This window comes from Trichosurus vulpecula, chromosome 3 (genome assembly GCF_011100635.1).
Source record: "Trichosurus vulpecula isolate mTriVul1 chromosome 3, mTriVul1.pri, whole genome shotgun sequence".
Taxonomy (NCBI): domain Eukaryota; kingdom Metazoa; phylum Chordata; class Mammalia; order Diprotodontia; family Phalangeridae; genus Trichosurus; species Trichosurus vulpecula.
The window spans coordinates 376,987,689-377,003,788 of NC_050575.1; the positions used below are offsets into that span (position 1 = coordinate 376,987,689).

The following is a 16,100-nucleotide window of genomic DNA, read 5'->3' on the forward strand; positions in this document are numbered from 1 at the left end:
CTTGGTTGTGCCTGTGTGTGTACACACATAAATACACACACACACACATAATGTATACATATGTTTGTGTTTACATATATGTAGATATATGTGTGTTCCCTGCCCTTCTCTAAAAATCAAGTGTATTCTCTTTGCTCCCCAGGGAGCAAATCCTACAAAAACTGGTAGTGGATTCTGGAGTAACAACAAATTTGTTTTTTAGCTTTTATGAGTTTCTGGACAACACACATTTTAGCCAGTTACATACAAAATGTCCATAATTCATACTTTCTGAAGAATATGTTTCATACAATGTCATCCAGGTCAGTCCTGTTCTAGGAAGCATAAGCTCTATTCTGTGTGATATATAGCTTCCTGCCTCGGTCCCTTGGGCTAGTGCCAATGGCTCATCATTATGAAATCTTAGGATTTAGGGCTAGAAAGGACTTCAAATCAAATGTAGGCTGGACTATGGGAATAGCTGCTGGTAGGACTTCTTGCCACAAGTCTCTCTCCACTCCAATCCATCTTTGACTCTCTTGTCAAAGTGATCTTCCTGCCCCTGCCTCCACTTAATAAACTCTAGTGGCTCCCTATAGTTTCCAAGATCCAATATAAAAAATCTCCAGCCTGGCATTCAAAGCCCTTCATAAACTGATCTTTTCCTACCTTTCCAGTGTCCTTGTACTTACTCCCCTCCACATACTTGGTGAGATCTGACACTGACCTCCTGGCAGTTCCTTGGACAAGACCTTCCATCTCCTGACTCTATGCATTTTCATTGGCTGTTCTCTATGCCTAGAATGCTCTCCCTCCCTTTTCTGCCTCTTAGCTTTCCTGGTTTCTTCCAAACCTCAGCTAAAGTCCCAGCTTCTATAATTTCCCTTTCCCAGTCCTCCTTAGTGTCTTCTACCCCCAGTTTATCCTGCATCTAATTTATGCCTAACTCTTTGCATCTTGTCGCTCCCATTAGACCCCAAGTTCCTTGAGAGCAGGGACCATTTTTACCCCCTCCTTTTTTTTTTGGCATCACTAGCACTTAGCACATTGCCTGGCACATAAGAGGTACTTAATAAATACTAGTGATCACACTACTCTGACAACTGACATTATAAAGCTTACAAATTAATTTCCATTCATCAGCCCACATGACCCTATGTCAATCAATAAATAAATGACTCACAAAATCTTATATCCCAGGGCTCCTCACAGTTCTATGATTCCTAAGCCACGTCTGCAATCACATTTACCATATGCTACTGGTGCTTGCACCATTAATCAATGCCATCACCACAAACCAAGAGCCATGACCACCATATCCCTTGTAGTGTCTAATAAGGTATTCCAAAAGAGAAATTTAAAATGTTTGTTATAAGAGCCTCATGTGGTTTGTGAACCATGGTGAGTGCCTAAGACTTTAACCAATATGGGTTAGTTAAGACCTCAAAAGAATTGTATGTATTATTTGCAATATGTATCTTCAGAATCACAGAAATCTCCAAGCTAGGCCTTAAGAGATCCATCTAGACCAACTCCCCCAGTATTCACAGTCAGAGAAAGTGAAGGCCAGAATTCAGACTCAGGTTTTCTGATTGCTAGTACAGTGCTCCAAATCAGGCAACTGTGTTGCCCCAAGAAACTAAAAGGTTTGGTTATCTATGGTTCATGTGGCTGCCACCTAAAATAAGTGCATCTGTGTAAATTCCAGCTTGCCTGGTTTTTTCCTGAAGGAAAATATCAGTTGAGTCAACAGCCATGGCAGCCAGGCATGGTGCTCTTCTTCATCTTTCTGTGTTCTCTATAAGTTAGTTTTCCAAGCGTCAGCCTTTCCATTTCAGGAAATGGACTTGCACCCTTTAAGGATGTGCAGGACAGAAGGTGGATTAAAAGGAGAGAAAAACACATTAGTTTGTTTAGCCATATCCATTTATTCAACAAGAAATCCTTCACAACAATTTCATACAATATTTATCAGAGATTAGTATTGAGAAAAATGTCTCCCCCTACATACAAAAATACAGATTTTACCACTATGAAAACGATCAAGACAAGGACCATGAAAGGTTGTGAAGTTCGGCATCTTGGTATATCAAAAGGAAGAGAGTAAAAATGTGGGTGGGGGGAGAGCAAAAAAGAAATCAATGAACATAATACTTCATTTGAAATCAGGAAATTACCAAAAAAAAACCCCTTCATATTGTGCCCTTTTAAAAAATATATAACAAGCAAAATATGTCATTTTTATTTTAGAATGTCATATACTTAAAACAATCAAAATCAAAAGTAAATTTGAATTCATCTTTTATAATACCATTATGAAATTACAATTCTTCAACTTCGGCTGTAAGAGCAGAAAAAAAAATACAACCTAAAAAAGGTTACACTCAGAAAATCAAGTTCATAAAATGAGTCTTGGAAATGTAGGATGCTTGTACCTTTAAACGGTTCAGAGTGAGAGTCAAAGAAATATATCATTTGTAGAAAATAGAAACTACATCAAGCCTAATTTTGATCCAGTTAATAGTATTTCTAGAGGAAAAAAATATCACTGGCTTAAATCTGGGTAAGTAGCTGCTGGAAAACTATGATAATTAATTTGCCATTTGACTGCACACTTCACCTGCTGTAAAATACCTACAACTAACTTTGACCCTGCCCTTTCTCATTCCCCTCCAAAAGGGAGAAAAAATGAGACTTGAGAAAAGAAACATTAAAAAATTGTTTCTAAAATATATTTGTGATGTTTCTTTAAAATCATTAGCATTGTTTTGCAATGGCTTGGCCATATCTCCAAGACTTTTCCTTGGCCAGACATTTCAATGACCCCACAGCAAAAAGGAAAAAACGATTCTCCAGCAATTCATCTCCTCTTTAGAAGACACAAAAACAACCAAGCAATTTATTTTACCCAGAAACTTAAAGAGCCATGAAACCCTTTCATGGCATAAACGGACTAATCTAAAAACATGAGTTTGACTCCAGATAGCATGTTAGTAGCTCTAGCTGGCAGCCTGTACTTTTCTCACTGGGTGGAGAAAGCACTATAAAGTAGAAAATTCGATGGAGTGGGGGTGAGGAGGCTAGGTTTTCATTCCAGCTCTGCTACAAACTTGCTGTATGACCTTGGGCAAGTCACTTCATGGAATCATGAGTTTGGAAGAAGCCCCAGAGGTCATCTAAACCAATTTCCCCCTGAAGCTGGAATTGTCTACACCGAAAAACATTTAGTGTTCATTTGACACCACCACCACCACCCCTCCCAGCACTTGATAGGGAACTCATTACCAATGAGGCAGCCTCTATGGGCCTTGTTCTTTCCATTACCCTCATAAAGCAGTCCTCTAGGACTTGGTTTCCCCTCCTCTATCAAACGAAGGAGTTAGACTAGATGGCTCTATACTTCTCCCTCAGATCTAACATTCTATGAGTCTATGATTTTAAATAAGCAATAAAGATGAAAAGGGGCAGATCTGACTCTGAGAAGTAAGTAGTTCAAACACCACTGCTCCCTAGAATGACTTACTTGGGTGAAAACTTTAATCCCCAAGAAGATACAGATATGGATGACTGACTAGATTTTTTCCTTCTCTCATGAAATCAACTTTTATCCTTTTATAAAAACACATTAGGAAGAATACCCCTATGTGTGGATTTCAAAAATGGTTGCAAAAAAGAAATGTAATTGAATTGATAATCAATTGTTTTACATAAAAATGATCTTACCCTCAGCCTTGCTTAAACAAAATGAGGAAACGGGATTGAGAGGAAGCAGGATAAAGGGTCAGTCCTTCTGAAGCAATGAAGGGGAAAAAGGAGGAGCAACCGGGCTAACTAGTTCACAAAAGAAAAACTGGTTAAATATTACAACTGGTATCAGTGAAAGCAATATTAAAAAGACAAGATCATAGGACCATGCTACAAAAATAGTGTTTACTGACAATAAATTTACATCTTTTTCATCTTCATGATTAACAAGTGCTTATCCGACAACTTGGAAGGCACCAAAGGTGAAGTAGTTACTTTATATTTGTTTAAAAAAAAACATGAAAAGACAGAACAGTTATCAAATTTTCAAATCAAAACACGAGTAATAAATAGTTTATTATTTTTGTCATGGGTTCCTGAACCCTTATAAACCTCAACATATACAAATAGTTTCACTTCCTACCACTTTAATCAGAGGAAAAACTGGGCCCAAATGGACATAATCTAGATGATAACAGGCCTGATTCCCTCCATGGTGTACAGAAGAATTGGTTTTCAACAAAGGGGAGAATTTGAAAATGCATCTCAAAATGGGTCACAGTCTGAAACAAGAGTAAGACGACTGTCTCTTTGGAACTAGACAAAGTTTACAAAGCAACAGTGGTGAGAAGCAGCGCTCATGGGGTTTGCAAGTTGGGTTGGAACCTAGACTGGGGGAGGCTGCTACAACCATTCTCCTTCCCCCTGCAAAGCCTGGCTGCCACTACTGGCTTTGGATGGACCAGTTCACATTTACAAGCACTGATCATTTGCTGTTGTCATATCTGCAGAAAGGAATGAAGTCACTTCTGGAATACATTTATGTGAAGGTAAGGGAGGCAAAACCAAGGCAGAAACACAAAGAAAGCAGACATAAAGAACTGGTTCTTTACAGAGATGCTGGGATTAAAGTCCCTCTTCTCCCCCCTCACCTGAGCTTCCCACTTTCCAAAACAGAATCAGAGTACCATGTCTTTGGGGTTGCTTAAGATATGAGGGCCACCGTCAATGAGGATCTTCAATTACTAAGACCTATTTCCCCCACGCCTAAACCAATGAGATTTTGCTACTTCTAGATTAAGAAAATCCCATGCCCTCCTCCCTACCTCCAAAATAAAAAATCTATGTTCATTTATCTCCATATTTTAAGTGAGATTATCAGGAGAAACTTTGGGAACCAGCCCTAATTCCAAAATACACATATACAAACTGCTATTAAAAATGAGGCCTTCTAGCTCTAGGCAAATTCTTAATGAAAAGGATGTTAACATTTCTGATAACCCACTGTTTTCTTTCATCAGAATCTAGAAAATAGGGCAATTACACGTATATTCTAAGACTCCCTGACCTTTGTCTATAACTCCTAGCTAGTTTATACATGGTACCAACATAGGGAATGTTGCGCTAGCAAATGATATGACTATAAGGTATATTTCCCATCAAATAAGTAAACAATAATCAAAATAATATCATAACATCCATACACTACCCAAGCTTACACAAGTTATATTTGATTACAGACAGCTACCCACTGGTTCAGAAATTGTATCCAAATTGGGGGGAAGGGGGAGAGAAGCATTCTCCAGGCCAAAAAAAGGGAAAATAAAGCTAGTAATGAGAAGAATTAAACAGAGCATACTGCTTTACCACCCAATCCTGCTAAATCATTCAAGCAAATTAAATTTGTCATGTAAACTCCCAGATTTAAAATAGGAGCATAGTGCTCATAGCTGTTACAAATTATATTATTCCATATATTTGGACAACTTACATGACTATTTCTAAGGCAGTTTCTAAGAAATGTAAATATCTTAGTCACTTTGGTGACATTCTCTCAGTGAGGCAGTTTTTATCATTCTAACAATTTGATCCTTACTAAGAGAAACTGTATACAAGGTTTAGAGGAATTCAGTCTTAGGTGTGGCCCTTAAAGCATTCAAAAAAGGCACAGAAAGTCAATCTTGATGATACCCTTCCAAAATGTGTGGGCACCCCATCAAGGTATGGTGATAGTCTGTCAATAACTGTCTAGTATAGGACTATCCCATTTAATGCTGATTGGTTCTGGGAAAGCACACTCTTTGAGCAGAATGACATTATGGGAGAGCAATAATTCCATAGGAACATTTCAAGAGGTGGACCAGCCAAGGGCATTTAGTCACAGTAGAGTTTCCTGCCACTGCACTGGTGTTTGGTAGCAATACTTCACCTGGGTTCCTTTTACTGACACAATCCCAGTTCAGGAAGTACAGTGCTAAGCATGTCTACACTGGGCCCTATTGTTACAGCTTAGCTGGAACCTGACTCTATAGATGAGGTTAAGAGAAGTAAAGATTCAAGGCAGCTATTTCCTATCTGTCTCCCTGCTCTAGCTTCCAAAGAGCACCCACGTAGACTGCTTCCATCTAAAAGGATATTACTTGGAGTAGTGAGAAAGCTGGTCTCGGGTCCTAGATCCAATAGTCAATAGAAAGCTAGAACATTTATTAAGCACTTAGGATATGTCAGGCACTGTGACCTTGAGTAAGGCAGGCACTTCACTTCTCTCTTGGTCTCAGTTTCCTCATCATATAAAATGGGGATAGTAATTTACCTCTCCTTCCTTGCTGGGTCATCCTAAGGAAAGATCTTTGTAAAACCTTAGAATCATTGATTTAGAGCTGGAAGGACCCTTCGAGGCCATCTAATCCTACTCTCTTATCTTACAGATTAAAGAACTTGGGTTCACACAAGGGAAGTAATTTGTCCAAAGTAAGAGAAAGTAAAGGACAAGGTCAGAGTGTGTACCCAGCTCATCTGATACTAAATCCCCCACATCATGTACTGGTGGCATAGAAGTATGAGCTATTACTATTGAGTAGGCAAACGTATTTTCTTTAGGTCCTTTTGTTATTAATAAAGGGGAAAGGAGGTTTTCAGATAGCAGAAAGTCACATTAAGATGTCCAGGTCCTAGTACCGTACTCAAGGGCTACCAACATATCCAGAACAAATGGACCAACAGAGTCCAGAAGGAATTCCACTTAATCCTGCTCCTGAGTATTGAGTACCAATCGACCTCTGTCATTGTCTGCCTCTTTTACCTACTGAGCTGGCCTGTTTCATATCCTTTCCTTTCTTTTAGATTATCCTGCTGCAGCAGCTGCCACAACTCAACAATTTAATGTCAAGGCCTCTTTTTGTTTCTAACAAAAGAGAAGGAGAAATGGCAAAAACAGGATTGCCAGGTGGGAAGTCATCAATATGGGTCCAAAGTCATGCACATTTTCTATTCTGCTGCTGAGACAAATCATGGAAACTCTGCCTCAACTGGGGATGGGATAAGAGTAACTTTGATCTACCCTTGTAGAAAATGTGGAGATCTAAAGACTCTTCTTCAACAAAACTACAACTCTAGCCTCTACCATACCAGAGTGTATAGAAATTCTAGTCATGCGAGACTTAGAGGTTATTCAAGGTTCATAAAAACAATATTTTTAAAAAAGGAGAACTAAACAGTTCCCTTCCTTTACGGCTGATTCATTGCAAATGAGACTTCACATATTTGTGCAGACAAAACACTTCATGCTTCATCTCCACAGAGACCATCTGTGGTTCAACCTAAGTCTGAATCACACAGGAAGACAGAATGAAATCCCAGTCTTTGAGACCACAAAACAGTTCCTAAATGAACCAAGAAAAGTCATACTCAAAGCATCCCATGCAGAGTCTAACACAGAGGAGCAAACAGGTAACACTATAGAAGAGGAAAAACATCATTAGGGCATTAGCAAGGGTCAGATTGTCTGTCTCTCCTAGAATTCTTCAAGGTTAAGCTGATCTAAACTGAACAAATCCATACAGCAGTGGGTATTTGGGAATGAGAACCACTTCCTTCCTCTCTTCTTCCCAAGAAGAGATCTTTTGGGTGCAGATGTGCCATTGACCAACATAGATGGCAATCTATCCTACAGCTCAAGTCTGTGTACAGTTCTTTCAGAAAGCAGGGGTTTTCCTATTGCTGTTTTTTTTAAAAATATATTTCACTTAACTGATTTTGGATTGTACCCAATTTAATTAACTTCATCTGCAATAGTATTTGTCTTTTCCTATCTTTATTTGGAGCCAGGAATAGTCCAACATGTTTGTGAGACTACGATGTCTCTAGACAAAAAAGAAAAGGAACATTCTTCTCATACTGCTATAGTCTAAAGAAATACTAAATACATATGTTTGAATGGTGTAATTTGGAGAAGGGAAAGAACTGGAAGAATATATCACCCATGTGAGAGAAAAGTGCCTTTTCCATTTTTGCCATGAAAGTAAAAGTACTTTTACTAATGACATCACTAATGCCCAATCCACTTCTCAAGCTATGAGAAGTCCCACATTCAGAATGCCAGTATACTGTTTAGTCTGCAGCAGCTGACGTAAGTTATTAAAGAAACTGCAGGCTATTAAAATTCAGTTTATCCTCTGATGACACATTTGCCACTTCAGGAAACAGAAAAGCATGACCAAAATTTTCTTCAACTTTTTAACACCTGAAACTACAACAAAAATATGTTCAGTCTGTGATTTGTGGGAAATAATAAATTTAAGTAGGTATCATTATTAAAATGAAGATTTATTCACATACTGGATTTTAACCAGCAAAATATTCATTTTCAGTTTCAAATTTACATGTGGCCTTCATTGTCTGTTTACAAGAATTATAATAGAAGGAATACTAGTGTGTTACCTTCATCCCATACTAGACCTACTTTATTGACCACATGCTCCATATTTAAATATGATTATATATTATGCTGTATTTGAAATGTGTTTTATTTCCTTTTTGTTAACTAGGCAATTACAAGGAAAATACATACACAAAACCCATGTAGTTCTTTCCATGGCAAAAAGGATTTAGAAACAATTGTAAGAAAATAGATACTTCCAAAAACTCTGTCACTGGTATACAATTATATAGGTAATAATTTCTAACTCTGTGATCTAACAAAAGATCAAGACTTTCCATGGACTGTATTCATATTTGTCATGTATCTACACTCTGCAATTTACTTTATAATCAACTCCCTTTCTCAAATATAAGAAAAGCTCAATGGTAAACTATATATTTTCAGATCACTTGAGAAAACTCTACTAATTGTCCTGTCTGGTATTCCCTCTATATTTGATTTCAAAGGTAGTTTTCTAAGAACATATATAGTAGAAAAAACTTGAAAATAAACCATAATCAATGAAAAACAACAGGTTGGAATGGTCCTTTTACATGAATTTGAACCTAAGTAATGGATAACAGGCATGATTCTGTTCTTTTAAAAATTAAACATAAAATGAAACAATCTGATAGAGCACTTAAGCATGTGGGAGTCCAGTCACTAGTTGCATTCTATATATGCTTGCAGTGAAGGTGAAAGCAATGTGTGGAACTAAACGATCAGATCCAGATGTCACACTCTTCCTAAAGTCACTGCTAAGAAAATTAAATCAAAAGTTGTCAAGGAAACATTAATACTAGTGGGGTGGGTTCATAGAAGAGTGGAGATACCCAGGGTTCTTTCAGGTGTGGAAGATGACACAATTCTACCCAAGGTTAGACGCAATGATTTGGAGATACTGCATGGGCCACCTAAACACAGAATGAACAATAAATGCTTATTTAATAATGCAACATCACAAGTGAAGCTAAATGTCATATGAGGTTCTGAAAGTTAACATTAAGTTGACATACTTTTAAATATAGGAAAACTAGACTTGGTACTTCAGATGCCCAAAATGGATAATTTTATCAATCTCACACAATAAAGTCACACTAAGTAAGATATGCAATGAATGAAATGCATTTAAATCATGCAGGTACACAGGTATGTATGCACCCACATACCTGCTAACACATAATATACAGTCAAAGCTGTGCACTAAATCTTTCAGTAAATAAATGCCAGAGATACCCACATCTTAGTGAAAAATTCAGATTCTTTGACCAGCAGTAAATGTTCTTTTCCTTGGCAAATACCGACTGTCAAGCTGGAAAGAGATTTGTAAACATTTAAATCAATCCATACTATGACAATCCAACAAACTAAATGGTGTCCCCACCACCACCACTCCATAGATATAATCTTCAAGAGAAGAAAGACCCCAATAAATTACATCAACTTCTCTCTATAAATTGCAGAATCTAAACCACAAAGAAAACACAAAATAGAACTTTCTGACAGAATTGTATGATAGTAACTTCTCTTTATAACAAAGAATCTGAGGCCTATGATAAACTGGAATGACTTTTGAATCAAAGAAAGAATATCCTTTAGGGCAAAGAATGTGTCTTTGTTATCTCCCCAAGTGCAAAGCACAGTACAGTAAAATTAATAAATATTTGATGAATGAAAGAGTGAATATATTACGTTAATATAGTCTTACTGAGTTATCTTATTGTACTTAGTTCTTTGGGAATTGACAGTCTATGCATGGTAAACTCCTAGTAAGTCCTAGTCTAATGACTCCTTGTGGCATGGAGGCAAACCCAGGCTCTTCAAATCTAAGCGAGCGGAGCCCAATTTGGCAGGTTCTACAGCAATTCAAAATCTGATTTTGATTGCAGGCTCAGAGTCATGCTGCACATCTGCTGTCTGAGAACTAGTCAAATGAAGCAGACAGAGGAAGACTCATCACCAGAAGGAAGACCACAAGGAAATGAACTTTTTTCAGCCACAGAAACTTATAAAGACTTAGGTTAAGGCATAGGATGGGTTGCAATTTGCAATCAATGAAGGCAGGACCCACGCAGATAAAAAATCATGGATCCCTGCACTGTTGAAAATGCATGGAATGTAATACTGCACACTAAATTAACTGGGATACCCTCAATTCTTTCTGGATGAATGGGAGCTTTTTTCCAATCACGTTTGGTCAACTAGTCATGCACAGTACTTGTGATCAAAAGAAAATGTACTTTATCATATGTAGAAATTTGTTCTAGTACCATCATACTCATATAACCTAAAAGACCTTTTTGGGTATAACACACAGGCAAAGAACTGATTTTGGTATGGTGTAAAGGTTGACATATATGCATGTGGTATGGGTATACACACATATTTGTAATATACACACATACAAAAAAATACCCGAACATCCCATCTCTGGTTAATGGGACATAGTGGTGATATGTTTTGGCTAGGGGATTGCATTATGAATTCTTGTGAAAATTCTCCAAATTCAGCCTCACAGCATTCAGGTTAGGCAGGAATGTGGGAATTTTGTAGGTTAGACTCAAGATAGTTGTTTATGGGAAATGGCACAGTGACTTTCTGTCATGGCCAGAAATAAAATGTAGCCTTCCCAATACAGAGTTCATTATTAGTTAGTTGGGAATTGCTAGGTGCTTTTTATCCCCACGATATTACCAGTGTTTCATATCTGTAAGGTCCAAAGCCAACAGACTCCAGCTTACTTCTGTCCATGCTACCAAAGTTTTCAATTCCATAATTTGCTTCACAATTTGTCTCAGCTATCCACAGGCCACAAAAATGGACAACAATAACTAAGGGGTTATGCTGCATTGGCTGTGAGCAACTACAACAGTTCTCTGTCCACAGTGGTCACCCCATGAAGGCTGCTGACTGACCTAAACTGGTGCCATTTACCCCTTATTTTCTAGGTAATCACATTTCATCTAAACTTGAGTTACATTTTTCACCTGCCCTCAAACTCCTGACCTTGTCATGAAAATATCTGACTGAAAGCTAGTTTATAATGAAACCACATGCAGCCTGTACACAGAATTAAGGTTAAAAGCTGAAAAAACAGCCACCATAATACTATGCCCACTCCAGAGCACTTCCATCTTCAGAGCTGTTGAGATCTCTGGGTTTGCAGCCGGGACATCTGATGAAATGAAGCTCCTTAATGATGCTGCTGTGAATGCACTTTGCCAAGGCCAGCTGTTTTCTTTAAGGATAAAATTAAAAATTGTATGACAGTTTGATATGATGAAATAATGAGAAATGATGGTGGGAACTTGGGGGGGAAATTAGGACAGGGAGGAGAGAGGAGGGAGTTTTCTTTGTTGGTGACTTCTCTCTCAGCCCACAGTCCTACTCAGATGCTTCTTTTCTCAGGTGTCTAAACGCTGTATCTCAGGACGGCTGTCCACTTCTCGTGATTCTGTCCGTGCACGAATGTATTCGTTGGTGCTCTGCTGTCGAATGTTCATTCTCCATTTCTGCACAGCTAAGTAGGTATTTGCAGCATACACTGCTGTTGCCAAGAAGCCAAAAACCTAAAAGAAACACCTATCATAAGTTCTCCAGAGCATGTCAACTGTATACCAGTTCTCTGGAAACAGACAAGTCATGGAGTGCAAGGCACTATACAAATGAATTTTATGTGGGATCTCCTAATGACCCAGCTTAACCATGAATGCTGTTACCAGGGTCACATAAGTAATAAGTATCTGAGACCAAATTTGAACTCACAAAGATGAGTCTTCCTAACTCCAGGCCCAACACTCCATCACTGCACCACCTAGCTGTCCCAATATTAATGTGTGTATGTACATATAAATTTCATTCTTTGTGAAAAATGTAAATATATATATTTCACATTCACACATATGTTGCATTCTTTCATTCCAACTACAGTTAAGCAAGTGAGTACATATATGTGTGTGTGTATATACATACATACATATATACATACATATATATGTATGTGTGTGTATGTATGTATGTATATATGTGTACATGTGTGTGTGTGTATATATATATATCTTTATCCACATAAAAAAATTTTGGAGTTGGGGGGATTTGAGTTTGTACCCCTATAACGGAATCTATTCAGAGGAAGGGAGCAGTAACAAATCTAGCTCAGGATTCTAAGTAACTGATTTTCAGCTATAAACTTGTGCTTGTTACAAGAAAGTCTCTAAAAACCTTTCCTTTCGGAGCTTTGAATTTGGAAACTGTACTCCATGATTCTCTACCAGACCCCAAAACTCATCAGGAAGGGAAAACTCTTATCCCCCCTCTATACTTCCTGAATTCTTATTAATCCACTTTTTAAAAGCCCAGCTCAAAAGCTACCTCCTTCACAAAGATCTCCCCTCAGCGGTAACAACCAACATGCCCATGAGATCCCACATGGCACTTACATAGCATCTCTCATGCAATATTGTATAGCAAAGCTTTCCATGCATGTATCTTACTAGAACATAAATTTCCTGAGGACTAGAATTTCATCATATTTAAACTTTATATCTCCCTTAGTACATAACTCAGGATTCTGAATACAGTAAGTATATAATAAAGGTGGTAGCTGTTCCTCACTGCCAACTGGGATCTCTACAGTTCAAATGACAGTATCATTTTTTAAAAATTGGTTAAAGGAAAATTAGATCAAAATCCCCTGGGGTGGGGATGCAAACCAGGATGAGTCATACGGTTTTAACTACTTTGTTCTCTTACCACAGCAGCAATTTCTGCTCCAGCTTTATGGTTCAAAGCAGCAAGTACTATGGAGGCAATAAAGAAGAAGAAGGTGCTGAGTCCAGTGTTGACCAAATCCTAAAAGGGGGGAAAGTGGTGGAATTACTTGAAAAGGATCATCCTAGTTTTTGCTCTTAAAGTAAACAGAGAACATTCAAAATAAGAACGACGATATCCCATTTTCTGGAATGTGACATATTTTGCATTTTATGCAACAGAGGCAACGGTGAGCACAGAAGTAATCAGAGACATACAGCTGAGGATACCACTAAAGTGAACTGGGTAAGATCGCTGTAGCATAGTGTGAGTACATTTCACCAGTTCACTAAATGATACTGGAATTTTCAAGTGATTTCTCTTGCAGAAATAGCAATTGACAGTAAACCTATCAATGGCATACCAACCAACTGTCCTTAATAAAGTTATATTATAAAACTCAAACACTTGACCCAACCCAGTATGGCCTGGACCCAGTTACGGCACAGACAGCCCAGTGCCTACACTCTCAACATAAGCCTAGAATTTGCAGGAGCAAAGGTAGCATACCTTCAAAAGCTTAGAAGCCCCTCCCCCCATCCCCATAATTAAAGATAACTTGGTTTTAATATAAAACATACAAAAATATCTAACCTGGCAATGCTTTCACTTAATGTAAAGTCTTTCAAACCTTATATTGATATAGATTTTCTTTTGTGATTCTTGAATACCAGATCAGGCCACAGGCCCCGCATTCAGGACATTTAACAACTGCCTCACTTATGGCACCTGAGTCCTAACTTTGTTGTTGTTGGTTCAGTCATTTCATTGCGTCTGACTCTTCATGACCCTGTTTGCGGTTTTCTTGCAGAGATACTGGAACAGTTGGCGATTCCTCCTCCAGCTCACTTTACAGATGAGGAAACTGAGGCATACACTACCCAAACTCATATAAGTTAAATTTTATTACAGGCAGCTATCCGCTGGTTCAGAAATTGTATCCAAATAGGAGGAAAAAGCATTCTCCGGTCCAAAAAAAAAAAAAAAGAAAGCTAGTAATGAGAAGAATTAAACAAAGTATACTCTTTACTATCCAATCATGCGAAATCATTCAAGCAAATTAAATTTGTCACCTAAACTCCCAGATTTAAAATAGGAGCAAAATGTTCATAGCTTTTGTAAATTATATTATCCAAAAGCTCAAGGATATCAAGGGAATCAAGGGGGAAAAAATGAGAAGGAAGGTGGTCTAGCCATACCAGATCTCAAACTGATGTCAAAGCAGTAATTATCAAAGCAATCTGGTAGTTGCTAAAAAGTAGAGTGGTGGATCAGAATAACAGATTAGGTACAAATTACATTATAGTAAATGACCATAATAATCTAGTATATGATAAACCCAAAGATCCAAACTTTTGGAACAAAAACTCATTATTTCGCCAAAAATGCTGGGAAAACTGGAAAAACAATATAGTAGACACTAGGTATAGAATAATTCCTCACACCATAAACCACAATTTGGTCAAAATGGGTACATGATTTACATATAAAGGGTGACAACATAAGCAAATTAAGAGAGCATAGAATAGTTTATCTGTCGGATTTATGGATAAAGGAAAAACTTAGGGCCATAAGAGATGTAGAGAGCATTACAAAATGCTAAATAGATTATTAATTAATTAAAACATTTTTGCGCAAACAAAACCAATGCAACTAAAATTATAAGGAAAGAAGAAAATTGGGGGAAATTTTGCAAGAAGTATCTCTGATAGACGCCTCATCTCTCAAATATATAGAGAACTGAGTCAAATTTATAAAAATACAAGTCATTTCCCAATTGATAAATGGTCAAAGGATATGAACAGGCAGTTTTCAAAGGAATTAATCACTATTAATTAGGGAAATGCAAATTAAAACAACTCTGAGGTACCATCTCACATCTATCAGCTTGGCTGATATGACAAAAAAGGAAAATGTTGGATGTTGGAAGGGATGTGGGAAAACTGGGACACTAATGCACTGCTGGTGGAATTGTGAACTGATCCAACCATTCTGAAGAACAATTTGGAACTATGCCCAAAGGGCTATAAAACTGTGCATACCCTTTGATCCAGCAATGCCACTACTATGTCTATATCCCAAAGATACCCCAAAAAAAGGGGAAAGGACCTACATGTACAAAAATGTTGATAGCAGCTCTTTTTGTGGTGGCTAAGAATTAGACATTGAAGGAATGCCCATCAATTGGGGAATGTTGCTAAACAATCTGTGGTATATGACTGTAATGGAATATTATTGTGCTGTAAAGAATGACAAGCAGGATGATTTCAGAAACACCTGGAAAGACAGACATGAACTAATACATACTAAAATGAACAGAACCAGGACAACATTGTACACAGTAGCAGCAATATTATTTGATGAAGAATCGTGAATGACTTAGCTATTCTCAGCAATACAACGATACAATGATCTCTGCCTCCAGAGAAAGAAATGATATTGTTTGAATACACCCTGAAGCATGCTATTTTTCACTTTGTACAAAATGACTAATATGGAAATGTGATACATAATTGCACATGTATAACCTGTATCTGATTGCTTACTGTCTGGGGGTGGGGGGGGGGGGGGGTGGAGAGGAAAGGATAGAATTTGGAATTCAAAACTTTAAATAAAAAATGTTTTAAAAATTTTTAAAAGAAAGACAATTTTTAAAAGGATGACTATGCTCAGATTATGACATTAGTGAATCAATCAATCAATCAATCAATCAGCATTATTAAGGATGTGCCAGGCACTGTGCTGAGCACTGCTGGGATACAAAATGGGCAAGGAAGTCCCTGCTTTCAAGGAGCTCACAGTCTAATGGAGGAGACAATATGCAAACATGTTATATACAGGAGAAATGGGAAATAATCAGGCAAAGGGA

At 37.7% G+C, this 16,100-nt stretch overlaps 1 protein-coding gene across 2 annotated transcripts in view; it reads right to left on the reverse strand.

Moving 5' to 3' along the window:
• Positions 1-8,589: 8,589 nt before the first annotated feature.
• CMTM4 (CKLF like MARVEL transmembrane domain containing 4) overlaps positions 8,590-16,100 on the reverse strand; it is a 78,461-nt gene continuing 70,950 nt past the window's right edge. Inside the window, exons 3-5 of one of the 2 annotated variants that reach the window (XR_005009968.1) lie at positions 13,175-13,273; positions 9,663-11,991; positions 8,590-9,336 (exon numbers count right to left, since the gene is read on the reverse strand). Coding sequence is in view for 1 of the 2 variants with exons in the window: in XM_036752304.1 (XP_036608199.1) it covers positions 11,827-11,991; positions 13,175-13,273 (264 nt within the window). In the remaining variant the exon portion in view is untranslated. Of the gene's footprint in view, positions 11,992-13,174; positions 13,274-16,100 lie in introns of both variants that reach the window. The other variant, XM_036752304.1, reaches the window with a different exon arrangement.